The sequence below is a fragment of the Stegostoma tigrinum genome, chromosome 3 (genome assembly GCF_030684315.1).
Source record: "Stegostoma tigrinum isolate sSteTig4 chromosome 3, sSteTig4.hap1, whole genome shotgun sequence".
In the NCBI taxonomy this organism is placed as follows: domain Eukaryota; kingdom Metazoa; phylum Chordata; class Chondrichthyes; order Orectolobiformes; family Stegostomatidae; genus Stegostoma; species Stegostoma tigrinum.
In genome coordinates this window covers 114,849,256-114,875,484 of record NC_081356.1, presented here as the reverse complement: position 1 = coordinate 114,875,484, position 26,229 = coordinate 114,849,256, and the positions used below count along the sequence as shown (strand labels likewise).

The following is a 26,229-nucleotide window of genomic DNA, read 5'->3' as shown; positions in this document are numbered from 1 at the left end:
TCAGTCAGACAGGTAGAGTCATGCAAAGACTAACTTTGGAAGGCTTGCACCCTGTTTTACTAATTTGAATTTTGATTTGCATTGTATCACTGCATCTCTGCTCTTAATTTCAGTCAACATTCAGCAGTTGCCTTATGCCTTGGGAGCTGTTTCTTCCAGAATCTCTGGCGCTCTGCCTTGTTTTAAATGCCTATTCAAGTCATGTTTCAGCTACACAGAGCCCTGGTTAGACCATAGCAGTGGTGCTGTAATCACTGCACCTTAGGAAGGATATGATAACCTTTCAGAAAGTCTTGGGGCATGATGGTAATCTTCCCACCTCTGGCTCAGAAGGTCCAGGTTCAAATTTCACCTGCTCCAAGTATGTGTCATGATACATCTGAACAATTGATTTAAAACAAAATACCCACTTTGGTGTACGATGAAGTGGTCATGTGGATAAGATGACCTGCCAATCTGTTGTACTCTGCGTACAGAAACTTGAATGCCAACCTTGTTGGTGCATTGTTAATTATTTCTTGGGCATATGTGGCACAGTGGTAATGCCCTGACCTCTGAGAAAGTATATTAGCTTTGTCTTTTCATTAGACTAAAATGGAATCCCGAAAAGCTTGTGGATGTTGAATTTTTTCATTGCCAAAGAAAAAGGCATTCTCTCTTTTTCTTTCACTGGATTTCAGCGTATTTATTTCAGTCCTGGGATACGGACATCAGTAGCCAGTTCAGCATTTATTAACCATGCCTAATTGTCTAGAAGACAGTTAAGAGTCAATCACATGATGTGGCCTTGGAGTTACATGTAGGTAAGAATCGTAGTTCCTTTCCCTAAGTCAATAGGCACGTAATTCCAGTTTCTTCTTGAAATGAAATTAAATCACCATCTGCCACGTGGGACTAGTAGTCCAGTAGCAATAGGTCATCACTTCCACTTGATTCATTGCAAAAGCCCATTTTATTTTTTTTCCCCTTGGGTTGGGGAGTTCACAACTAGGGGGCATAATTTTAAAGTGAGAAGAGAGAGATTCAAAAGGGACCCGAGGGCAACTTTTTCTCAAGAGTGTGGTGCATATTTGGAATTAACTGCTAGAGGAAATGGTAGATACAGGTACAGTTACAACATTTAAACAATATTTGGGCATTTACATGAATAGGTTTTGGGCTAAATGCTAGCAAATGGGCCTTGTTTAGTTTGGGAAACTACTTGTTCGGCATGGACAGGTTGGACCAAAGAGTCTGTTTCTGTGCTATATGACTCTGGCTCTTTGGTTCATTAGTCTGGCATTCTTACTGGTCTGGCCCACAAATGACTTCTGAAGTGGTCAGGCTAACCACTTACTTCAAGGGCATGTCATAAAGGGTAACACATGCTGGCCTTACCAGTGATACACACACCACATGAAAGAAGAAAGGGGGATAAAAGTAACCTGATCTAAATAAGAGCCCACACCCTGAGTCTGCCAATGACAGTGACAATTGTAAGATCTTCAATGAGTTTAATTCCTATTAACAACAAATTGAATCTGGTTACCCAAGGCTTTGATTACATGTTTTGAGATATTGATCAAGTAACACTGATTTGAAACTTTGGGGTAACCTTTGTGGTGTCTCAAACTGGCAGTATGAGGAAGACAGCTGGAGACCACTGGGAACACTGTGTGTGCTGGGGTTGAGAATCCAGAAGGTCAAGGTGCATGGTGAGAGTGGACATGGGTTGGGCAAGATGGAGAATTGGGAGATGAGAATGCAAGGCTAGGGCTTGGACGGGTGGGGCAGGGTGCTGAACTGATCATCAAGGTTTGGGGTGAGGGTGGGGAAATATTCAGGTCTTCAGAGTAGTGGGAGTTTGAGGGATGGGGATCAGGGGACATGGAGGTCAGACAGGATGATGAATCTCTGGGACTTCAGAGTGCAGTAGTGAGTAGAACTGAATGCTGTTTCAGGCTAATGAGCTACTTCCCTATCATGTATCTGACACACTTGATGATGGGAAATTCTTGAAATCGTTTGAACATTACAAGTGCTCGTGATCAGATGTTGGGAATGAATTTGCAAAACCAGAACTGAACAGGAGATCTATTCTCTGAAAGTCACCATGCAGACTGTGGTTAGTTACATTTGTAAATTACATCTTGCTGATCGCTGGGCCTGCCATTGTTAATTTTGGTCTGTTTTTTCTCCCTTTACTTTTGAAGTGCAATTCTGTTCTATTTGTTTGTTATTTGAATTGACAATTTATTACTCTGAGGTTTGTAAGTTTACTTTTTTAAAAAAATAAATCTCTTCAATAGGAAGTGAACTTCTTGGCAAAGCTGAAAGGATAGCTTTTGGAACCGTTGGCGTCTGCCTCTTTTATGCAGTAGGTTATGTTGTTCTACCGATTTTTGCCTATTTTATCCGGGACTGGCGGATGTTATTGATCGCTTTATCACTTCCACAAATCCTTTATATCCCTCTTTGGTGGTGAGTTAAATTTCAGTGAAGTTTTCTTTTATTCTGTAACTTGTGTTTATTCAAATTGCACAATTTTGATAAATGTATTCACTGCATTTCAGCATGAAACAAATTTCAAAGGGGGTGGATGTATCCGGGTGCCTTTTAATTTTGCATGTCAACCTGTCTCTCGGCCAAAACCCAATGACCCTGACCTTCTGATCTCCAACTGCCTGCTGGCCAACACAAATGGCAGTTTTGATGGCTCTCTTTGGAACCACCTTGAGCCCTCCAATTTATTTTTTTTCAACAATGGAGCCTTTTTAAAAAATTATTACACAACACTCTCAGTTCCAGCGCACCATATCCATTTGGCTATGGTTGAGCAGTGCGAGAAGGGAATGTTTTCTCTGCAGGTTTGCTTTCCTCCTCACTAAACCACTTGAGCAAGTTTTCGCCTTCTCTGAACTCAATTTGCACAATCTTTACTAATCTGCCTGCTACAGTATTCCCCCCTTGTATTTTACAGGTTCATACCAGAATCTCCGAGATGGCTGCTCTCTCAGGGTCGAGTGGAAGAGGCAATAGTGATTTTAAAAGCTGCTGCTAAAAGGAATGGCATTACGACAACAGCTGAGATGTTTGAGAATATAGGAGAGCGAGAATCAATTGTAATGAACCACTGAGCTTTTTAGTAATTTGGTCTTTATATTCAATGGTGTTCTAGTAGGAATAGTGAAAAAAGACATGATAATACGCCAGGAGATGATAGGAACTGCCAATGCTGGAGAATCTGAGATAACAAGGTGTAGAGCTGGATGAACATAGCAGGCCAAGCAGCTTCGGAGGAGCAGGAAAGCTTGACGTTTCAGGTCTGGACCCTTCTTAAGAAATTTCATCGAGCTCTACACCGTGTTATCTCATGATAACACACTACTTTTTCAAAATGTTCAAATGTCAATTTTTGTGTTACCTTGTTTGCACTTTTAGAAGCATTCGGTAATTCTCCCTTTGTCAAGCGATATAGTCCTGACCTCTGATGCAATGTCCATCTTATCGCTACCTGCTAGTTAGAAGAATGAGGGGTGATCTAATTGAAACATAGGATTCTTAAGGGGTTTGACAGGGTCAATGCTGAGAGGATCTTCTCCCTCATGCTCTCAGAATAAAGGGGCGCCAAGTTAAGACTGAGAAGAGGAAGAATTTCTTCTGAGGGTTGAGAGTCTTTGGAACTCCTTGTTACAGAGAGCTGTTGGAGCAGTGTTCTTTATATATATTTAAGGCCGAGATAGATAGTTTCATTCTTGATCAGTAGAGGAATGAAGATTACAGAGAAAAGCAGGAGTGTCAGATCAGCCATGATCCTATTGAATGGTGTAGCAGGTCTGAGAGGCTGAATGGCCTACTCCTGTCCCTATTATGATCTTATGGTCCTACATGTAGCTACAAAACTAGTTGTAGTACTTGGTGCATTATGTAAATCCTTGATGGCTCTTGGTTAGAAAATCTCTTAAAATTTGATCTTTTAAAAAATTTGTGCTTGGGATGTCTGCAAGGCCAACATTTCTTCCCCATGTCTAATTACCCTGGAGAAAGGGACAGTGATCTGCATTCCCAGACTGCTGATTCCTTTTTTTCCCTTGCATTCATCTATTTTTTCATTTGGTGCTTAAAAGTGAAATATCTAATATCACCTTGCTCCCTATGCCAATCTGCTGAAGAACCTCACAGTCCTTCTCCCTGAATTCTGTACCTACACCACCGTCCTCCTCAGCGAAGGCAGATATGATGTACTTATTAAACAAAGTCCTCCAGCTCCACACACAGATTGCCCCCTTCGTCCCAAATAGGTCCTACTCTTTCCCTGGTTACTGTCTTCCCCTTGATGCACTTGTAGAATGCCTTGGGACTCTCCATCACCTTACTTGACACTGTTTTTTCTTGCCTCCTCTTTGCTCTCCTAATTGCTTTATTAAATCCCACTTTCCCCATTTTGTTTACTCCACAAGGGCCTCCATTCATTTGCTCCATGCTTATAAGCCTTTATATTTTTTCCTTCGTATCTAGTCCTGAATATTCAGAGGCATCCAGGGTTCTCTGGGCTTGTAGCTGCTGCATTGCATCCAAAAGGAAACATGTTTGGTTTGTACTCTTCTCCAGTTCTTACTCTGTTCTGCTGTAGATTTACCTACAATTAGCTGTTCCCACTCTACGTTGGCCAGATCCTGCCTTAATTTTAATAAAATTGGCCTTTCCCCAATCCGAAACGCTTTGATTTTTGTTTTTGCAGACCATCTTTCTCCTTTTCCATAACAAACTTAAAAGGTGCGGTAATATTAAACAAAGATCTGCAGATACTGGAAATCTGAATCAAACAAAAACAAATTGTTGGAAGAACTCGGCAGGTCTGGCAGCATCTGTGAAGAGAAAGCTGAGTTAATGTTTCACGTCCAGTAACCTTTCGTCAAAATGCACCGTGTTGTGGTCAATTTCACTAAAATGCTCTATCACTGTCACCTTCTGACTTTGTTCATCTTCAGGTTTCAAATTGTCATGTTTCCTCTATATTCCAGTTGTTTAGCATGTATTAGAAACGGTGTTGGTCTTCAGACTGAATGAGGGAAGGCCGTTGTACATTGCCCCCTGCAGTCTCCCTTACAGCCATCAACCAAAGTGCAATTTTCCATAATCTCTCATTCCTTTAACTGCATGAACAATCCATGTCCGTGGATCCTGGTGAGCCTAATGTGTGACATTTATTTTGGATATTTGGGATGACTGGTAGACAACAGAGGCAAACAGGTTTTGTGGAATCATAGAATCCCTACACTGTAGGAGCAGGCCACTCGGCCCATCAAGTCCACATTGCCCCTCTGAAGAGCAGCGCCCTCAGACCCACCCCCTACTCTATCCCATGATACTTTTCTGGGAGTAGGAGGAACCATTTGTCCTAAACCAAGATGGAGGAGGAGGAGGGTGGTTTAAAGTGAACCTGCTGCGCTCTCTGGTAGTTTCATTTGATAAAACCATAGAAACATTTAAATGACTTAACAACATCAGGAAAAGACCAGTCCGGTTTACTAAATCAAACACACGCTTGTGCTTTCAGTGGTCCATTCTGTCTTCAATCACTCACTTTCCTTTTTAATTTTTCTTTCCAACTGTTGTTCATCATATCATTGATTGCACCCACTCAACTTGCAGCATCCAGTCGTCACTTTCTGTGTGTTTTCTCACCTCTGCACAGTTTTTAAATTCATTCATTCTTTCGGGGGTGTGAGTGGCATTGGTACGGCCAGCATTTCTTGCCTGTTGCAGAAAGTGGTGGTGATATGGTTCCTTGTACGACTGCAGGACTTGGCATATAGTGCTGCCACTGTACAGTAGGAAAGGGTTCCAGGATTTTGACCTCCAGCAGTGAAGAGTAAGGAGAAGGAATGTGTAATTTACTGACCCCCTATCTTCACATGGTTACTTCTGTTCAGTCTGTAAAAATGTAAACAATTCCTTTGTTTCACATCTTGGACCCTGAGGACTAACTTGTTGTATTCATTTGGCCTTAGAGTATTACATGGAAATACACACTTTGGTCCAATCAATATATGCGACCATAACCCTATACTGAACTAGTCCCGCATGCCTGTGCTTGGCCCATATCCCTCCAGATGTTTCCTCCTGATGTTTGTATTTTATCTTTAAAGCATCATGACTGTAGCCACGTCTACCATCTCCTCTCCAAGCTCATTCCACACACAAACCTCTCCCTGTGTTTAAAAAAAGAGCACCTCTCATGTCTTTTTTCAATCTTTCTCCTCTCACTTTTAAAATATAACCCCCCAGCCTTGAAGTCCCTCACCCTAGGAAAAAGGCACCTGCCGTTCACCTTATCAAATCTCAAATGTAAGTGTTATGGGATCAGCTTCTAAGAATAACTGACACAACTGAATCAGAGAAAATTCCTGTGAAAATTTAAAGTTAAGACTTAAAATTTGTAATATACAAGTGCGATTTAGTGCAGGGTATACAATGTATGAATTGGTGGGACCACGTTGCTTTTCAGGAGATCTGTTGCCCTCAGTACCTTACCATAATTGGTATAGTTCCAGTTCCACACATTGGATTACAATGATGTCAGTTGGCTGATGATTACAAAGCTTTAAAACCCATAGGCTTTGTTTTGTGAAGACTTGCTGAGGTCTGGATGTGCAATAAGTGGGTAAGTGGTTAAGGAACTGTTTGCTACAATGGAAATAGAAGAACATAGAGGGTTTGGCATTGGCAATAAGGCTGTGATTTCTGGGTGACACTAGTACCAGTGGGTGCCCCACCTTCATCCAGTCCTCTGTGTTCTTCCATGTTTCTATGCGTCTGAAGACAACTGATGAGTTCCTTTTTGTCCTTTTGCACCAGTCTTGCACGAGGCTGATTCCATCCTGGCTTCTTGTTGTCACTGACCTGGATGATGATAGTCTTTCCCATCTATATGTTGGCTTTATCCGAGGCATTTCTTACCTGATCTTGTCCTTTGAAATCCTCAATTGAAAAAGTTCCATCACAGTCTGCAATGTGTTTGCCATGGAGAACCATGATGGTAGTGGCTTCAAGCTGCTAGAGTTCCTCCAGTGATCCTTCTAATAAACTACCTAAACTCCCTTCTTGTTTCTCTCATCAGTTTTCTTGATCTTCTGGGCACCCTATCATTCTCCTTGTGTAAAATTTGGAACAAAGTTTAGAAACAGTTCTGAGAATACCCAATTACGTGGCTAAAAAAGAACCAAACCTTTTTGTGGTAGAATCATAGTCATACATTGTGGTATAGTTCCTTCAGCCCATTGAATCTGCACTGAAAATAACTTCACTGAAGCCCCTGCTTATATCCCAGCGGCAAAATCAATCACTTCTGCGTGTTTATCACCTGCATCTAAATATACCTGTGTTTGCCTGGAAGAGGATGTGTTGGGGAAAAATTGTCCACTATCCCCAAGAATTACTTTTTTTTTAAAACCTCTGTCCATTCTCCATTCTGCCCACAGAAGAGTTATTCTCTGATAATCCACGGAATTGGGGAGCATTCTCTTGCATTTATTTTGGTCATTCCTCAAGGATACATTTTGCATAATCAACCAAGTGAATTGTCTACGGTTTCGTTTATTGAGTTACGAGCAGGGTCATGCTTCATATTGTTCAATAACATTTACTGGCTCTTCTCTGTCTCTGTTAGTTACTCATTTCACAATGTTAATTTCTATATTTTCTTGTACTCTTCAGCTGCCCGATGAAAATACACATGCAGTCACTTACTTGGATTTGGTTAGGACTGCCAATATCAGAAACATCACCATATTTGCGGTCCTTGTGTGGTGAGTAAAGAGAAAATTCTCAGCAAGCGATTCCTGTAGACCCCTATCCTTAACTTCTCTGAGGACGTTTGTGGACAAACTGATGGGCTTCCTTGCCACTAAGGGTGAATCTGTCCATTTTAGCTCCGTCTTCACCCCCCACACCCCACCCAGCTCGTGAACCCATAGTAATAGCCTAAAGTTCACAGCATTTTACAAGTTGTTTTCTATCTTGCCCCCACCCATCTAGTTGGCATGACTGTATGTCCTCCTCCTGCCCCAACCATGACTCACTCACACTCTAAACTGGTTGTTGCTCAATTTCTATTCCTAGTCCTCGGGGCTGATAAGTAAGGGTCTCCATATCTTTAGGTGCTTTCAAATCTGCCCTCAACAAAAAGTAAGAAAACCCTTTGATGATCCTGTCCTTGCCCCATCACTATGCTATTTTCTTGAGCTTGGAGACCTTCCAAACGCACACTGAAGTCTTCAATCTGTTTTAAACCTTGCTACAGCATCGAAACAACTCTGGCTAAAATGACATACCATCCTAGTGATTTGGTTATGTGCTGGGCAGTTCTTCCACCAATCTGTAGAGAGTTGACCATACCACGTCTGTTGTGCTACTGGGTAGGACTGCATTTGACTATTTCCACCCTCAAAACCAGTCACACCTAAAGGATCTACATCAGTGCTTTTAATTTTTCTGCCTGAAGCTGTACAAGTCCTTACAACATATGATTCCTCACTGGGAGAGTGGAAGGAAATAGACTTTCCAGTGATCATGGTGTTTCCTGAGTCTTCCTGTATTTTTCTGTTTGTTTCAGATTTCTAGCACCTGCAATATTTTTCTTTCCAATAACACTTATTTTTCACGTCTTTTTAACATAGAACATGAACATTACAGCACAGTACAGGCCGTTCGGCCCTCGATGTTGTGCTGACCTGTCATACCGAAGCCCATCTAACCTACACTATTCCGTGTACTCCCATATGCTTATCCAATGACGACTTAAATGTACCTAAAGTTGGCGAATCTACTACCGTGATAATGGGAACTGCAGATGCTGGAGAATCCAAGATAACAAAGTGTGGAGCTGGATGAACACAGCAGGCCAAGCAGCATCTCAGGAGTACAAAAGCTGACGTTTCGGGCCTAGACCCTTCATCAGAGAGGGGGATGGGGAGAGGGAACTGGAATAAATAGGGAGAGAGAGGGAGGCGGACTGAAGATGGAGAGAAAAGAAGATAGGTAGAGAGGAGAGTATAGGTGAGGAGGTAGGGAGGGGATAGAGTAAAGGTTGAGAACGCCCTTGACCGCGTCTCCCGCATTTCCCGCAACACATCCCTCACACCCCGCCTCTGCCACAACCGCCCCAGAGGATCCCCCTCGTTCTCACATACCACCCCACCAACCTCCGAATACAACGTATCATCCTCCGACACTTCCGCCATCTGCAATCCGACCCCACCACCCAATCTATTTTTCCATCCCCACCCTTGTCTGCCTTCCAGAGAGACCACTCTCTCCGCGACTCCCTTGTCCGCTCCACACTCCCCTCCAACCCCACCACACCCAGCACCTTCCCCTGCAACTACAGGAAGTGCTACACCTGCCCCCACACCACCTCCCTCACCCCCATCCCAGGCCCCAAGATGACCTTTCATATCAAGCAGATGTTCACCTGCACATCTGCCAATGTGGTATATTGTATCCATTGTACTTGGTGTGGCTCCCTCTACATTGGGGAAACCAAGCGGAGGCTTGGGGACCGCTTTGCGGAACACCTCCACTTGGTTCGCAACAAACAACTGCACCTCCCAGTCGCGAAACATTTCAACTCCCCCTCCCATTCCTCAGACGACATGTCCATCATTGGCCTCCTGCAGTGCCACAATGATGCCACCCGAAGGTTGCAGGAACAGCAACCCCGCTTGGGATACCTGCAGCCCAATGCTATCAATGTGGACTCTCAAGCTTCAAAATCTCCCCTCCCCGCACTGCATCACAAAACCAGCCCAGTTCTTCCCCTCCCCCCACTGCATCACAAAACCTGCCCAGCTGGTCCCCTCTCCCCGTTGCATCCCAAAACCAGCCCAGCCTGTCTCTGCTTCCCTAACCTGTTCTTCCTCTCACCCATCCCTTCCTCCCACCTCAAGCCGCACCTCCAATTCCTGCCTGCCACCTCATCCTGCCTCCTTGACCTGTCCGTCTTCCCTGGACTGACCTATCCCCTCCCTACCTCCTCACCTATACTCTCCTGTCTACCTATCTTCTTTTCTCTCCATCTTCGGTCCGCCTCCCCCTCTCTCCCTATTTATTCCAGTTCCCTCTCCCCATCCCCCTCTCTGATGAAGGGTCTAGGCCCGAAACATCAGCTTTTGTGCTCCTGAGAATCTACTACCGTTGCAGGCAAAGCCTTGCATTCCCTTACTACTCTCTGAGTAAAGAAACCACCTTTGACATCTGTCCTATATCTTTCACCCCTCAATTTAAAGCTATGCCCCCTCGTGCTCGCCGTCACCATCCTAGGAAAAAGGCTCTCCCTATCCACCCTATCTAACCCTCTGATTATTTTATATGTCTCAATTAAGTCACCTCTCAACCTTCTTCTCCCTAATGAAAACAGCCTCAAGTCCCTCAGCCTTTCCTTGTAAGACCTTCCCTCCATACTAGGCAACATCCTAGTAAATCTCCTCTGCACCCTTTCCAAAGCTTCCACATCCTTCTTATAATGCGGTGACCAGAACTGTACGCAATACTCCAAGTGCGGCTGCACCAGAGTTTTGTACAGCTTCACCATAACCTCTTGGTTCCGGAACTCGATCCCTCTATTAATAAAAGCTAAAACACTGTATGCCTTGTTTTTTGTAGGATGATTTCCTCTGTGGGCTACTTTGGGTTATCGTTCAATACGCCCAATATGCACGGAGACCCCTACATCAACTGCTTTATCTCTGCAGCGACTGAAATAGCATCCTACGTGACAGCGTGGATATTGCTGCATGTATCACCTCGTCGGATCTCCCTTGCTTGCATTGTGGTGTGTAGTGGAGTTATGCTGCTGTTGATCCAGGTCATACCTTCACGTAAGAGCCCAAACCAGTTAAGTTGGGGACCTTCCGTTTTCTTGAATCATGTCGTACTCAACATCTCAGCTTCATTCTGTGACGTTCCTCCATTGCCATTCTGGCTAACAAACCCCAGCCCGGTCTTGCGTGGGTGATGCTGTGGAGTTGCCCACAGTGGCTACCACTGTAAGGCTTGTGTGATGCAGGAAGGTCCACACTGCTCACATTGATCATGTGGTTGAAAACAAGCTCATTTAAAAAATTGAATTAAACTACTTGGAAAGCTTTGCGTATATTACTAACCTGTTTGTGCTTGGGTTTCGCAGGTCACTATGTGGTTACCATGGTAATGGCAATGGTTGGTAAATTTGGATATGCAGCTGCATTCTCTATGGTTTATGTTTTCTCAACTGAGCTGTACCCAACTGTGGTGAGGAATATGGGTGTTGCAGCTTGTTCCACGGCAGCCATGATTTCCACCATAATATCCCCGTATTTTGCTTACCTGGGTAAGAGGTTAAAAACTTCTGGCAATTATATATTTTAATTGTTTAAAAGATTGATACCAGTGAGGTGAGCGAAGTGGGTATCTCAATTTAAGAAGTTAAACTGTTGATTGAAAAAGACAATCCAAAGAACTGCAGGTACTGGAAATCCGATACAATACCAAAAAGTGCTGGAGAAACTCAGCAGGTCTGGGACGGAGATAAACAGAGTTCTCATCTTCGGATTCGCCCACTACTCTCTGCTTTAAATATCTGCTTAATTTTCCTTTGGGGCAAATGGAGTAATCTCTGCAGCAAACATCCAATTTGGAGCATTTAGGAAGAAGACAAATCTGGGAAAGCAGTGGTAAATATATTTCATGCTTCTGAGGAAGGGAAGAAAAACGTCAGCTTTTATGCTCCTGAGATGCTGCTTGACCTGCTATGTTCATCCAGCCCCACACTTTGTTATGCTGATAATTTAAAACTGGTGACTTGAATGGATCTTGAAGCACTGTCCTTCTGTTTGAGATGAGAATATTACCATCCCACTGTAAAGGGTAAGGGGGAGAAGGCTGCAGGTTTACAATATCCTGATGATGGTTATTAATATATAGAACCATTTAAGGGTTCTGATGCACATTCCCTTTTATTATCAGAACAGAGAGCATGTTTGCAGTCTTTAACTCATCCTTATTGATTTTATTTTTAAATAAAGCTGAAAAGAATTTTGTTTATCCCACTGCTTTTTTAAATAAAAAATGTCAATGGGATAGATGCATGTTGCTCCCTAGGCCAGCATTTATTGCTCATCCAAAGATTAACCACGTTGCTGTGGGTTGGGATTCAGATGAGGCTGGACGAGGTAAGGATTGGAGATTTCCTTCTGTAAGTAACATTAATAAGCTATACTTTTTTTTAATGACAGTAGTTGCCTTCAGATAAGTTCTTTGAATTCAGTAAGAGACTGAAATAAGTATGTCATGTTAGGATTTGAACCTATCTTCCCGGTGCATTAACCTGGTGTTTTGGATTACTAATCCAGTAACCACCACTGATCCTTAACAGCAAATAGCAGTTAGATGTTCTATATCACCTTGAAGCGATAACACAACCTACAGGATTGTTTGCAAGAAAATATGACTCTGAGCCATGTAAGTAGATATGGGCTAACTAAAAGTTCAGTGAGAAAGATGGCTCTGAAAGGAGGAGTGAGACATTTAGGGGAAGGAATTCCAGAATTAGAATGAGATTAGAATAAATTGGCCAGAATTGGAAAAGTACAGGGATCATTGAGGGTGTACAGCAGAAGGAAGTTATTATGAGAGTCTGTTCAGGAATTTGGAAGTAAGGATTTTGCATTTCTGAATTGAAGCTTATTTTAGTTTGTCCCAACCAGTTCACTTTGGCATAATGTTATAGTACAATGGTGTAAGATTCTACTTTTCCTATCAAAGGTATTGGGCAAAATAGGAATGATGCATTTGTGCAGGACAATGTATGCCAATGCACGGTTGTATCTGAGGTATTAAGTTTCTGTTGTTTGCTTCTTCCTCACTTCAGCCTTATTAGTTTCTTATTCCTAGCAGTATACGTTCATAGAGTAAACTCATCTGAGGAAGCTCCAATGGCTGTAATATTATTTCTTTGTTTCTCAGGGATGCATGATAAAGTATTGCCATTCATCTTAATGGGAAGCCTATCGATAACGGCTGGAATTTTCTGCTTGGTGCTGCCTGAAACATACGGCCAACCTCTTCCGCAGACTATTGATCAAGTGCAACCAATTCTCTGGTATGTCTGCAGCACAGTAGGCACTTGCATGTCCTAGTGTGTCCTTTCTTCTTTCTTTATCTCAGTTTTCTTCATCGCACTCTCCTTGTATAACCTTCCAATACCTTTTCTTCCCCTTGTGTCAACTCTTGGAGGTCGGAAGTCACAAGACACAAGGTTATAATCCAACAGGTTTATTTGAAATCACAAGGAGTGTGGCCCTTCATCAGGTGATGTGTGATTTTTGACCTTGATATTCCAAATCCAACAGCGGTACCTCACATCATAACTCTTGGAGAGGAACTGGATAAACTTGGCTGGGGCAAGGTTTGAGTGATCTCTGGAATCCTTTTAAAAGTTGCAATTCAGACTCCTGGGAAAGGTTGCTCAAGAACATTTTTAAAAGGTACGACGATCTTTTGCTGGAGGATTGTGATTTTTATATTCCTGTCCAAAAAAAAACTGAGAAAAGCAACTATCTCAGTAACTGTCCGTGGGCCTGTTAATCCAATATCTGTGATGAGGAAACTTTGAAACATTAACCTGGGACAAAGTTAATCGGCACTCAGAAAAAAAATTAAAAATCAGCACACAGTGATTACCGCCTAGTGGCTCTGACCTCCCACAATCATGAAGTGCTTCGAGAGGCTGGTCATGGCCCACATCAACTCCAGCCTCCCAGCCTGCCTCAATATCCTGCAGTTTGCTTACCGACATAACAGAGGATGCCATACTCCTAGCCCTGCACTCATCCCTGGAACATCTGGACAACAAGTACACCTACGTCAGACTCCTGCTCATCAACTGCAGCTCTGCTTTCAACACGATTATCCCGTCTCGACTGATCTCAGTACTCTGAGACCTAAGTCTTTGCTGTACCCTCTACCACTCTGTCCTTTGCTTCCTGAAACAGGGACCACAATCAGTGATGATAAACAACTGCGCCTCCTCCACAATGACATTCAACACTGGATCACCCCAGTTCTCAGCCCTCTACTGTGATCCCTGTACACCCACAACTGTGTTGCCAAATGCCGAACGAACAGGATACTGATTGTGGGTTGTGGATGATCAGCCATGATCATAATGAATGGTTGTGCTGGCATGAAGGGCCAAATGGCCTACTCCAGCACCTATTGTCTATTGAATGCCATCTACAAGTTCACTGACAACACCACCATGGAAGGACAGATATCAGACAATAATGAGTCAGAACACAGAAAGGAGATAGCGGTCTTGGTGACATGGTGCAATGACAACAGCCCCTCTCCTAATGTCAGGAAAAAAAACTAAAGAACTGATCATAAAGTTCAGAAAGAAAGGAGGAGAACACGCCCCCATCACATCTTTGGAATGGAGGTTGAGAGCATCAGGTTCCTCAGTGTGACGACAACTGACAGTCTGCCTTGGACTTCCCACTTGGATGCAATGGCCAAGAAGGCACAACAATGCCTCCTCTTCCTCATGCAACTCAGAAAATTTGCAACGTTCATAGGGACCTTCACTGACTTTTACAGATACTCCATTGAAAGCATACTGTCTAAGTGCACGACCTGGCAACTGCTTGGTATGGCAACTGCTCTGCCCAAGATTGTAACAAACTGCAACAGGTTGTGTGCACAGCCCAGATCATTACGGAAGCCAGTCTTCCGTCCGTGGATAATGAGCTGTGGAGCTGGATGAACACAGCAGCATCAGAGGAACAGGAAAGCTAACGTTTGGTGTCTAAATCCTTCTTCAGAAATGAGGGAGGGGAAGGGGATTCTGAAATAAATAGGGAGTGGGGGGAAGGAGGATAGAAGATGGATAAAGGAGAAGATAGGTGGAGAGGAGACAGACAGATCAAAGAGGCGGGGCTTGGAGCCAGTAAAGGTGAGTGTAGGTGGGGAGGTAGGGAGGGGATAGATCAGACCAGGGAGGACGGACAGGTCAAGGGGGTGGGATGAGGTTAGTAGATAGGAGATGGGGGTGCGGCTTGAGGTGAGAGGAATGGATAGGTGGGAGGAAGGACAAGTTAAGGAGGCTGGGACAAGCTGGGCTGGTTTTGGGATGGGGTTGGGGGTGTAGATTTTGAAGCTTGTGGGAAAGAGGGTTTCCTTTACATGGGGCACTGGCATCAGCTCTGGGACAGGAGGGATCTATGCTGCTGGGATGGACTCCACCTGAACAGGGCCGGGTCCAGTGTTCTGACGAAAAGGGTAAATAGAGTGGTTAATAGGACGTTAAACTAGTCAGTAGGGGGGAAGGGAGAAGGGAGCGAAGAAGGAGAATAACAATTAACGTGAGGCAAAGCAGCAGGTTAGCAGGTGACGAGGAAGATTCAACTCCCTTAAACATTAGGAAAAAAATTAAAGGGAAGGAGAACTCAAGAGCTGTTATTAATGGAGATAACAGGACGCAAAAAGGAGGTGCAAAAACTGCCATAAGGACACTTTATCTGAATGCTCGGAGCATTTGAAACAAGGTATTTGAGTTGACAGCGCAAATGGGTATGATTTAGTGGCCATTGCAGAGACATGGTTACAAGATGGTCATGACTGGGAGTTAAATATCCAGGGGTATCAAACTATTCGGAAAGACAGACAGGAAGGTAAGGGAGGTGGTGTTGATCTGATTTTTAAGGATGACATCAGGGCGGTGGTGAGAGATGATACAGGTTCTACTGAACAAAACATTGAATCCATTTGGGTGGAAATTAGGAATAGCAGAGAGAAGAAGTCATTGATAGGTGTGGTCTATAGGCCACCAAATAATGACATCGTGGTGGGGTGGGCAATAAACATATATGGTCTTATTTTATAGAATCCCTACTGCGCAGGTAGAGGATATTCGGCCCACCGAGACCACACCAACCCTCTGAAGACCATTCCACCCAGACCCCTAATCCCACATTTACCATGGCTAACCCATCTAGCCTGCACATCCCTGGGCCCTATAGATGATTTACCAAGACCAATCCACCCTAACCTGCATATCTTTGGACCACAGAAGGAAACCAGAGCACCCAGTAGAAGTCCACACAGGGGAGAATGTGCAGATTCCACACAGACAGTCACCTGAGACAGCATTCAAACCCAGGTTCTTGTTGCTGTAAGACAGCAGTGCTAACCACTGAGCCACTGTACCACCCAATGATCTGTGTTGACCGGTGTTGTTGCCATCTGTATTAATATCTCACAGTGGCTCCAGTTGTTTTCGTGGCACTCCTGTGAAATCACATGCATTAAATATGCCACATAGATGTTAGGTTGTTCTAAGGCACCAACTGCCCATCTACACTATTTCAGCTTACACTGTTAAATGTTGCTTGGCTATGTTACATAGAATAGAAATGAGGAACAGGACTAGGCCATTATGGCCTTCAAGCCTCCTCTGCCAATCAATAGGATCATGACTGATCGTCCATCTCAATGCCAAACTCCCACTTTATCTACCCATACCGCTTGTTGCCTTTAAAATCTAGAGATTAATCTGTGACTGTGGAGGAATCACAACTGAGCCCAATCTACAAGTGAGGTCTTTTACAAATGAAAGGTCAGGTTTTGGAATTAGGGTTGGATGAGGGCGTAAAAGGATGGGTTAGTAAACTTGCGGATGACACTAAAGTCAGTGGAGTTGTGGGTAGTGCAGAAGGAGTTGCAGGTTACAGAGGGACATAGATAGGCTGCAGAGCTGGGCTGAGAGATGGCAAATGGAGTTTAATGCGGAAAAGTGTGAGGTAATTCACTTTGGAAGGAGTAACAGGAATACAGAGTACTGGGCTAATGGTAAGATTCTTGGTAGTGTGGATGAGCAGAGAGCTCTTGTGTACATGTATATAGATCCCTGAAAGTTGCCAGCCAGGTTGTTAGAGTTGTTAGGAAGGCGTAAGGTGTGTTAGGTTTTATTGTTAGAGGGATTGAGTTTCAGAGCCATGAGGTTATGTTGCAGCTGTATAAAACTCTAGCGCAACTGCACTTGGAGTATTGTGTACAGTTCTGGTCGCGCATTTTAGGAAGGATGTGGAAGCATTGGAAAGGGTGCAGAGAATGTTGCCTGGTATGGAGAGAAGGTCTTATGAGGAAAGGCTGACGGACTTGAGGCTGTTTTCGTTAGCGAGAAGAAGGTTAAGAGGTGACTTAATAGAGACATACAAGATGATCAGAGGATTAGATAGGGTGGACAGTCAGAGCCTTTTTCCTTGGATGGAGACGGCTGGCACGAAGGAACATAACTTTAAATTGAGGAGTGATAGATATAGACAGATGTCAGAGGTAGGTTCTCTACTTAGAGAGTAGTAAGGGCGTGGAATGCCCTGACTGCAACAGTCATAGACTCACCAACTTTAAGGGCATTTAAATGGTTATTGGATAAACATATGGATGATAATGGAATAATGTAGGTTAGATGGGCTTCAGATTGGTTTCACAGGTCAGTGCAACATCGAGGGCCGAAGGGCCTGTACTGTGCTGTAATGTTCTGTGATTCTAATGTGAAAATGGTATAGCAATTATCATGGGGGACTTTAATCTACATATTGATTGGTCAAACCAGGTTGGTCATGGCAGCCTCGAGGAGGGGCTCATAGAATGCATCTGCGATAATTTCCTTGAACAATATATAATGGAACCTACGAGGGAGCAAGCTGTCCTAGATCTAGTCCTGTATAATGAGACAGGAATAATGAATAATCTTACAGTTAGGGAGCCTCTGGAAGGAGCGATCACGTATGGTCGAATTTAAAATACAGATGGAGCGTGAGAAGGTTAAATCCAGCACCAATGTCCTGTGCTTTAACAAAGGAAACTAAGGAATGAGGGAGGAGTTACCTAAGGTAGAATAGAAGCAAAAACTTTATACTGGGTCAGTTGAGGAACCGTGGAGGACATTCAAAACAATTTTTCACAGTGCTCAGCAGAACTATATTCCAGTGATAAGGAAGAACTGTAGGAAAAGAGAGGGTCAGCCATGGATGTCTAAGGAAATAAAAGAAAGTATCAGATTGAAAAAAAAACATACAAAAAAGCAAAGAGTAGTGGGAAACTAGTAGACTGGGGAATCTTTAAAGGCCAATAGAAAGCCACAAAAAAGTTATGAAGAGAAGTAGGATAGATTATGAGAGTAAACTAGCTCAGAATATAAAAACAGGCAGCAAAAGTTTCTATAAATATGTAAATTGTAAAAGAATGGCAAAGGTAAACATTGGTCTTTTAGATGATGAAAAGGTAAATTTAATAACTGGGAATGAGGAAATAGCTGAGACATTAAACAGTTATTTTGTATCAGTCTTCACAGTGGAAGACACAAATAACATGCCGAAAACTAATGGCAAGAGGGTTATAGCAGAGTGCTAGAAACTATCATTATCACTAAAGAGGCAGTGATGGGCAAGCTAATGGGGCTAAAGGTAGACAAGTCTCCTGGCCCTGATGAAATACGTCCCAGGGTACTAAAAGAGGTGATGGGGTAAATAGCAAATGCACTAGTAATTTAGCAAAATTCACTGGACTCTAGAGTGGTTCCCACAGATTGGAAAACAGCGAATGTGACACCACTGTTTAAAAAAGGAAGTAGACAAAAAGCAAGTAACTATAGACCAGTTAGCTTAACTTCGGTAGTGGGAAAAATGCTTCAATCATTAAGGAAGAAATAGCGAGACATCTGGATATAAATTATCCCATCGGAAACACCCAGCATGGGTTCATGAAGGGTAGGTCATGTTTAACTAATTTGGTGGAATTCTTTGAGGACGTTACTTGCATGGTGGACAGTGGGGAACCTGTGGATATGGTGTATATCGATTTCCAGAAGGCATTTGACAAGGTGCCACATGAAAGGCTGCTACATAAGATAAAGTTCCACAGTATTACAGATAATGTATTGGCATGGATGGAGGATTGGTTGATCAGTAGAAAGCAAAGCGTAGGGGTAAATGGGTGTTTTTCTGGTTGGCGGTCAGTGCCTAGTGGTGTGCCTCAGGGACCGCAATTGTTTACAATTTACCCAGGGGATTTGGAGTTGGGGACTAAGTGTGGTGTGTCAGAATTTGCAGATGACACCAAGGTGAATGGTAGAGCAAAGTGTGCAGAAGGCACTGAAAGTCTGCAGAGGGATATAGATAGTCTAAGTGAGTGGGCAAAGCTCTTGCAGATGGAGTACAATGTTGATAAGTGTGAGGTCATCCATTTTGGTGGGAACAGCTGTGCAGAGGGACTTGGGTGTCCTTGTGCATGAATTGCTAAAAGTAGGATTGCAAGTGCAGCAGGTAATTAAAAAGGTGAATGGAATTTTGTCTGCCATTGCTAGAGGGATGGCGTTTAAAAACAGAGGATATGCTGCAGCTCTATAGCGTTCTGGTGAGGCTGCAGCTGGAGTACTGTGTGCAGTTTTGGTCTCCTTACTTGAGAAGAGATATACTAGCACTGGAGGGGGCGCAGAGGAGATTCACTCGGTTGATTCCAGAGTTGAGAGGTTTGGATTATGAGGAGAGACTGAGTAGACTGGGATTATACTGACTGGAATTCAGAAGAATGAGGGGAGATCTTATAGAAACATGTAAGATTATGAAGGGAATAGATAAGGTGGAGGCAGGGAGGTTGTTTCCGCTAGCAGGTGAAACTAGGACTAGAGGGCATTGCCTCAAAATAAAGGGAAGCAGATGTAGGACCGAGGTCAGAAGGAACTTCTTCACCCAAAGGGTTGTGAATCCGTGGAATTCCCTGCCCAGTGAAGAGGTTGAAGCTACCATGCTGAATGTTTTTAAGGCAAGGCTAGATGAAGTTTTGAACAGTAAAGTTATTAAGAGATATGGTGAGTGGGCGGGTAAGTGGGGCTGAGTCTCAAAAGATCAGTCATGATCTTATTAAATGGCGGGGCAGGCTCGAGGGGCCGGATGGCCTACTCTGCTCCTAGTTCTTATGTTCTAAGCCCACTTTGATACCATTGGGCTTCAGGGTTCCCAAGCTAAATATGAGTTGCTGTTCTTGCAACCTTCGAGTGGCCTCGTTGTGGCACTGCAGGAGGCCCAGAGTGGACATGTTGTCTGAGGAATGGGAGGGGGAGTTGAAATGGTTCATGATTGGGAGGTGCAGGTGTTTGTTGTGAACCGAGCGTAGGTGTTCGACAAAGCGGTCTCCATTTTAACTCCCCCTCACACTCCTTGGACCATTTCAACTCCACCTAGACACATCCCTCTATCCTTTCCCTGTAACCGTGCATTTCCCATGGCATATGCAGCTAGTCTGCACATCCCTGAACACTATGGACAGTTTAGCATGGCCAATCTACTTAACTTGTACATCTTTGGACTGTGGGAAGAAATCAGAGTACCCAGAGGAAACCCATGCAGATGCAGGGAGCACGTGCGAACTCCACACAGACAGTTGGCCTGAGGATGGAATTGAACCTGTGTCCCTGTTGCTGTGAGGCAGCAGTGCTAACCACAATGCCGCCCCCTTGATCGTCAGAAATAATTTCTCCTCATCTCTGTTGGGCATCCTCATTTTGTAACCTCTAGTTCTGGATTCTGTCACACACGGAAGTGTCCTTACCATATGCACACTGTCATGTCCCCGTAAGATCTTGCATGTTTCAATCAAGTCATCTCCAAGTTCCAATGGATATAGGGTCCAGGCCTATCCAGGCTTTCTTCTTAAGACAACCTGCCCATTCCAGGTATTAGTCTCGTAAATCTTCTCTGAACTGTCCTCAACACATTTACATCCTTTACGTATAGAGACCAGTGCTACACGTGGACCTCCAGATGTGGTCTTATCAATGCTCTGTATAACTGAAGAAGAATCTCTCTCTTTTTATTGTGAGGCTTATTGAAAACTTGTGAGAACATCTATTGGCTTTCCTAATCATTTGCTGGACCAGCATTCTAACCTTTACAATTTCATACATTCGGGTACTCAGATCCATCTGAGCTATCAGAGCTTGATGAACTCTCAACATTAAGAGAATAGGCTTCTTTTTATTGTCCATTTTGGCAGGAGACATTCACGTTTTGCCACATTACGCTCCATTTGCAAGATCTTTGCCCACATGTTTAGTCTATCCATATCCCTTTGTTGTCTCCTTGTTTCTGGTTCACAAGGGATCAGGAGTGGGCCACTTGCCCCCTTGAACCTGTTTAACTGTTCAATAAGGTCATGATTTATCTGACAGTGTCCTTAAATCAGTTTGTCTCCTTGTAGGCCGTAATAAAAACCTAAATAGGAAAATCTCAATGCAGATGTACATTGTTATATCTTGCTCTGGGATTTGAACCTACCACCCTCTGGTTGCTACTTGAATAGCATAACCGTTCAACTGAAGTACCGTTCACTTATAACTTTCTGTCTAGATTGTGGATTTAAGCTCTTTCGAATTGCTGTTGCTGTTGATAAGTATTGATTTCCTGTGGTCTGAATGCATTGTAGTATTCAAACTATAGTATTTTGAATTGTCTCTAATAAGAGCATGGCTTGATCAAATACAGTCAACACGGCTTTGTGAGGGGTAGGTCATGCCTCACAAACGTTATCGAGTTTTTTGAGGATGTGACTAGAAAAGTTGATGAGGGTCGAGCTGTGGATGTGGTGTATATGGACTTCAGTAAGGCATTTGATAAGGTTCCCCATGGTAGGCTCATTCAGAAGGTCAGGAGGAATGGGATACAGGGAAACTTAGCTGCTTGGATACAGAATTGGCTGGCCAACAGAAGACAGCGAGTGGTAGTAGAAGGAAAATATTCTGCCTGGAAGTCAGTGGTGAGTGGGGTTCCACAGGGCTCTGCCCTTGGGCCTCTACTGTTTGTAATTTTTATTAATGACTTGGATGAGGGGATTGAAGGATGGGTCAGCAAGTTTGCAGATGACACAAAGGTCGGAGGTGTCGTTGACAGTATAGAGGGCTGTTGTAGGCTGCAGCGGGACATTGACAGGATGCAGAGATGGGCTGAGAGGTGGCAGATGGAGTTCAACCTGGATAAATGCGAGGTGATGCATTTTGGAAGGTCAAATTTGAAAGCTGAGTACAGGATTAAGGATAGGATTCTTGGCAGTGTGGAGGAACAGAGGGATCTTGGTGTGCAGATACATAGATCCCTTAAAATGGCCACCCAAGTGGACAGGGTTGTTAAGAAAGCATATGGTGTTTTGGCTTTCATTAACAGGGGGATTGAGTTTAAGAGTCGTGAGATCTTGTTGCAGCTCTATAAAACTTTGGTTAGACCGCACTTGGAATACTGCGTCCAGTTCTGGTCGCCCTACTATAGGAAAGATGTGGATGCTTTGGAGAGGGTTCAGAGGAGGTTTACCAGGATGCTGCCTGGACTGGAGGGTTGATCTTATGAAGAGAGGTTGACTGAGCTCAGTCTCTTTTCATTGGAGAAAAGGAGGAGGAGAGGGAACCTAATTGAGGTATACAAGATAATGAGAGGCATAGATAGAGTTGATAGCCAGAGACTATTTCCCAGGCAGAAATGGCTAGCACGAGGGGTCATAGTTTTAAGCTGGTTGGAGGAAAGTATCAAGGGGATGTCAGAGGCGGGTTCTTTACACAGAGAGTTGTGAGAGCATGGAATGCGTTGCCAGCAGCAGTTGTGGAAGCAAGGTCATTGGGGTCATTTAAGAGACTGCTGGACATGCATATGGTCACAGAAATTTGAGGGTGCATACATGAGGATCAATGGTCGGCACAACATTGTGGGCTGAAGGGCCTGTTCTGTGCTGTACTGTTCTATGTTCTATGTTCTATCTCTGCATACCTTCCTGAAGTTTGTGCTCCAGTGTTAATACTTTATCTCTAAATATGTAAGAAGGAAGTATTTCTGATCATTTGGCATTTCTCCAACATCTCTATCCCACAGGACAGAGTCTTAGTCAGGGAATTCTATATTGAAGAGCTCCTGGAAACCCATTTCAGTAACTGGAGCTTCAGCCATTCTTGCCTCCTTTTGCTGAGGTGGGCAATGCATTTAACTGTGTGGGAGGATAAGCACCTCGCTGCCTTACTGATGACCTAATGTCTAGGGCCGGATTTAGTTTCCTAGCCTGCTACTAACTAAGGCCAGAGGTGGACACCTGATGTCCACTTGAGGAACTGATCCTTCTATTGACAGCAGCTAGGGCGCAGACAAAACAAACCCTATTAGGTGGTGTTTGCGGGCTCTTTGGGGTATTTTTGGGGGGGGGATCCATCTTTCAATGCTGCCCAGTGCATCATTGACGGACCCAACATCGGGAAGAGAGATCCCAATGAGAAGCCACCCCTCCCATGCTGACAATACCTGCTCCCCTGCATCCCCCCGCAACCCCCATCCCAACATTTACCTATGGCCTGGGATTTGCAGTGACCTTAGGCCTTGGGTTGGCACATGGCAGTAAGTAGGCACTGTTCCCACCACCTGCATGGTACCTCTTGGGCAAGATATTGCCTCATGAGGGTCTTGATTGTTGGAAGACCAGCTGCTACCCAGTGAAGTGGTACTTAATTCCACCAGAGTCCTCAATGGAGGGTGACACAGGGCTCTTAGCAGCTGTCCTGCTGATGGGCAAGGCACCTCCTAAGCATCCCCTCCCAGTTGTTGTTGTGGCCATTACATCTACTGCAAGAGAGTTCAAATACACCTGCTAATTCAGCGCTCCTTGTGCATTGCCTGATCTATCAATGAATTAACTTGTCTGCTTTCTGTTTATTTGAATGGAATTTCAATGGCAAAGGAATGAAACCAACTACCTGCAATTCTTCAAGCTGCTGGACCTCCCCACCCCCACCCCCAATCTTTAAAACCTGTAATATTGGTTGGGATGCTGCTCGGAGTGTTAGTGTGGACTCAATGGGCCAAATGGCCTGGTTCCACACTATAGGGATTCTATGAATTGAATTCTAGGCTTTGTATTGAAATCTGTTATTAGAATGTTTGTGGCCTATAAAGCATGTAAGACACCAGTTTTCTCTGTGCCTTCGTACACGTGACAGTAATAAACCAAACTGTGGAGTGAACCCTTGTTTTTGATGTTAGGAAGGATGGTGTTCATTGTATTGTTTTCTTTTTTTTCAGTTGTACATCATCAAGGGAAGATATTGCCACAGAGGCAGAAAAGGATAAAAATGCTGAAAACGAACAAACCGTGAACTGTCAAATGGAATCTATCTGACTTTTGATTTTGTAAATTGCACGCCCTTCAGAATTATTGCTTGGGAGAAACATCAATAAAATGGAAGGATTTTAATTGCCAAGCTCAGTAGCTCTGACACTGTTTGAGCTTTCGACCAGATTTGTACAACTAAATTATTTGTGACATTTCTCAAATTTGTTCGGTTCTGCCTTTGTAGCTGATGAAGTTTGCAATTATCTGGAACTCGTTTAGAAAGCCAGGACTAACACTTCATGCACCAAAGAATTTTCTCGATAATTTGGCTTAATTATGAGACTATCAAGGTTTAGCTATTTTAAAATTCTCTTCTACTTTTTTCAAACTCCTCCACAGTTCTCCTTGCCTCGTCTTTAACCTCCACAGACTCTCCAGCTCTTCTGGACCTAGTCAATTGTCTATCACTATCACCACTCAATCATTACCATCTTTCACTTCAGCTCCCTTGATCTGGGACTGTCTTCTCAAGTCACACTACCTCTCATACCTCTTCTACCAACCCTATTGGTGACTTGTTCTGGTCTCTCTCTAATGGCTTGATGTCACGTTTTCTTTGATAATGCATCTGTGATGCTGCCTGAGATGTTCTGTTATGTTAATTGCTCTATATGGTTGTAAATCATGGTTGTTCTGGTCACCGTTACATAAACCTTTCCTCACCATATCCTTTAATTCCTTTTCTGTCCTGAAATGCTTGAACCTGCTTTTGTGGTTCCCTTCGGTGGCACTCTGAAAGGTTAAAATTGACTGCAGATCCAGATCCAATATCAGAATACCATTGAAGTCTCAGTAGCAAATCTACCGCATGTGGTAAATTCTGGGTAATGTATGTAAGTAGGGAAAATTATCAGGATTTGCCTGTTATTGCTGCAAGTTAAATGGCGCTGTAACAGTTCTAGTCTAGTTTCATATGTTCCAACTCCATTAGATAAACCATCGCAATTGCTGATGAGTCTGCAATGATGCAATGCTGGGAAGTTTTATCATTCACATTAAAGCTGGAGATTCATTATTTGATACTTTCACACAACCCAATCTAAATGCTACTGTGTTACACCATTAAAAAAGCTTTAACCTATTACAACAAAACATAACCTCCAAGTATACACCATGTGTTGAAGTTGTGAAGGTGCTTATTATACTGACAGTCAAACTAGCGGTGACAGTGCTCTGGGATACTTCAGACTGGAGGCAGTGACCCACAGTGTGTCCCAAGGATTGGTACTGGGTCCACTACTTTTTGTAATTTATATGAACAATTTGGATGTGAATATAGGAGGAATGGTTAGTAAGTTTGCAGATGACACCAAACTTGGTGGTGTAGTGGACAGTGAATAAGGTTAACTTGGACTACACCGGGACATTGATCAGATGGGCCGATGGTACAAGGAGTGACAGATGGAGTTTAACTTATGAAAATGTGAGGTGTTACATTTTGGAAAGGCAAATCAGGACAAGACTTAAATACTTAATGGTACGATCCTGGGGAGTTTTGCAGAACAAAGAGACTTTGGAGTGCAGGTTCATAGTTCCTTGAAGGTGGAGTTGCATATAGATAGGATGGTGAAGAAAGCGTTTGATATGCTTCCTTTTATTGGCCAGTGCATTGAGTGTAGGAGTTGGCATATACAGGTCATTGGTTGGTCCACTTTTTGGAATACTGCGTTCAATTCTGGTTTCCCTGTTATAGGGAAGATGTTATTAAACTTGAAAGGGTTCAGAATAGTTTTACAAGGATGTTGCCAGGGTTGGAGGGTTTGAGTGAGACAACCATTTAAAACACCTAGCAAGTGAGGACTAGCCGTATTCTGGGCAGAATCAGTATGATGTTGCAGGAAAGGGGATGGTTAATTGCTTGAGTATTCTCCCTGTATCATTTCAAACCTAGCTAAAGTATTAATTGTAAGTTTTTATTAGCTGTAATATTAAATCATAGTCTTTATTAATAAAGTTTATCCCCTATCTTCTTAATGCGTAATGAAGATGACAAGGCAGGTGATGTGTTGTGGC

The 26,229-nt window shown here is 43.5% G+C and overlaps 1 protein-coding gene across 2 annotated transcripts in view; it reads left to right on the top strand.

Moving 5' to 3' along the window:
* The window catches only part of LOC125451320 (organic cation/carnitine transporter 2-like), a 52,481-nt gene extending 26,633 nt beyond the window's left edge, over nucleotides 1-25,848 (top strand). Inside the window, exons 4-11 of one of the 2 annotated variants that reach the window (XM_059644846.1) lie at nucleotides 2,289-2,460; nucleotides 2,960-3,101; nucleotides 7,699-7,790; nucleotides 10,645-10,859; nucleotides 11,168-11,350; nucleotides 12,985-13,120; nucleotides 13,255-13,329; nucleotides 24,126-25,848. In XM_059644846.1, the coding sequence (XP_059500829.1) occupies nucleotides 2,289-2,460; nucleotides 2,960-3,101; nucleotides 7,699-7,790; nucleotides 10,645-10,859; nucleotides 11,168-11,350; nucleotides 12,985-13,120; nucleotides 13,255-13,329; nucleotides 24,126-24,222 (1,112 nt within the window). In that variant the 3' untranslated portion in view covers nucleotides 24,223-25,848. The remainder of the gene's footprint in view (nucleotides 1-2,288; nucleotides 2,461-2,959; nucleotides 3,102-7,698; nucleotides 7,791-10,644; nucleotides 10,860-11,167; nucleotides 11,351-12,984; nucleotides 13,121-13,254; nucleotides 13,330-24,125) is intronic. The other variant, XM_059644848.1, reaches the window with a different exon arrangement.
* Nucleotides 25,849-26,229: the final 381 nt, after the last annotated feature.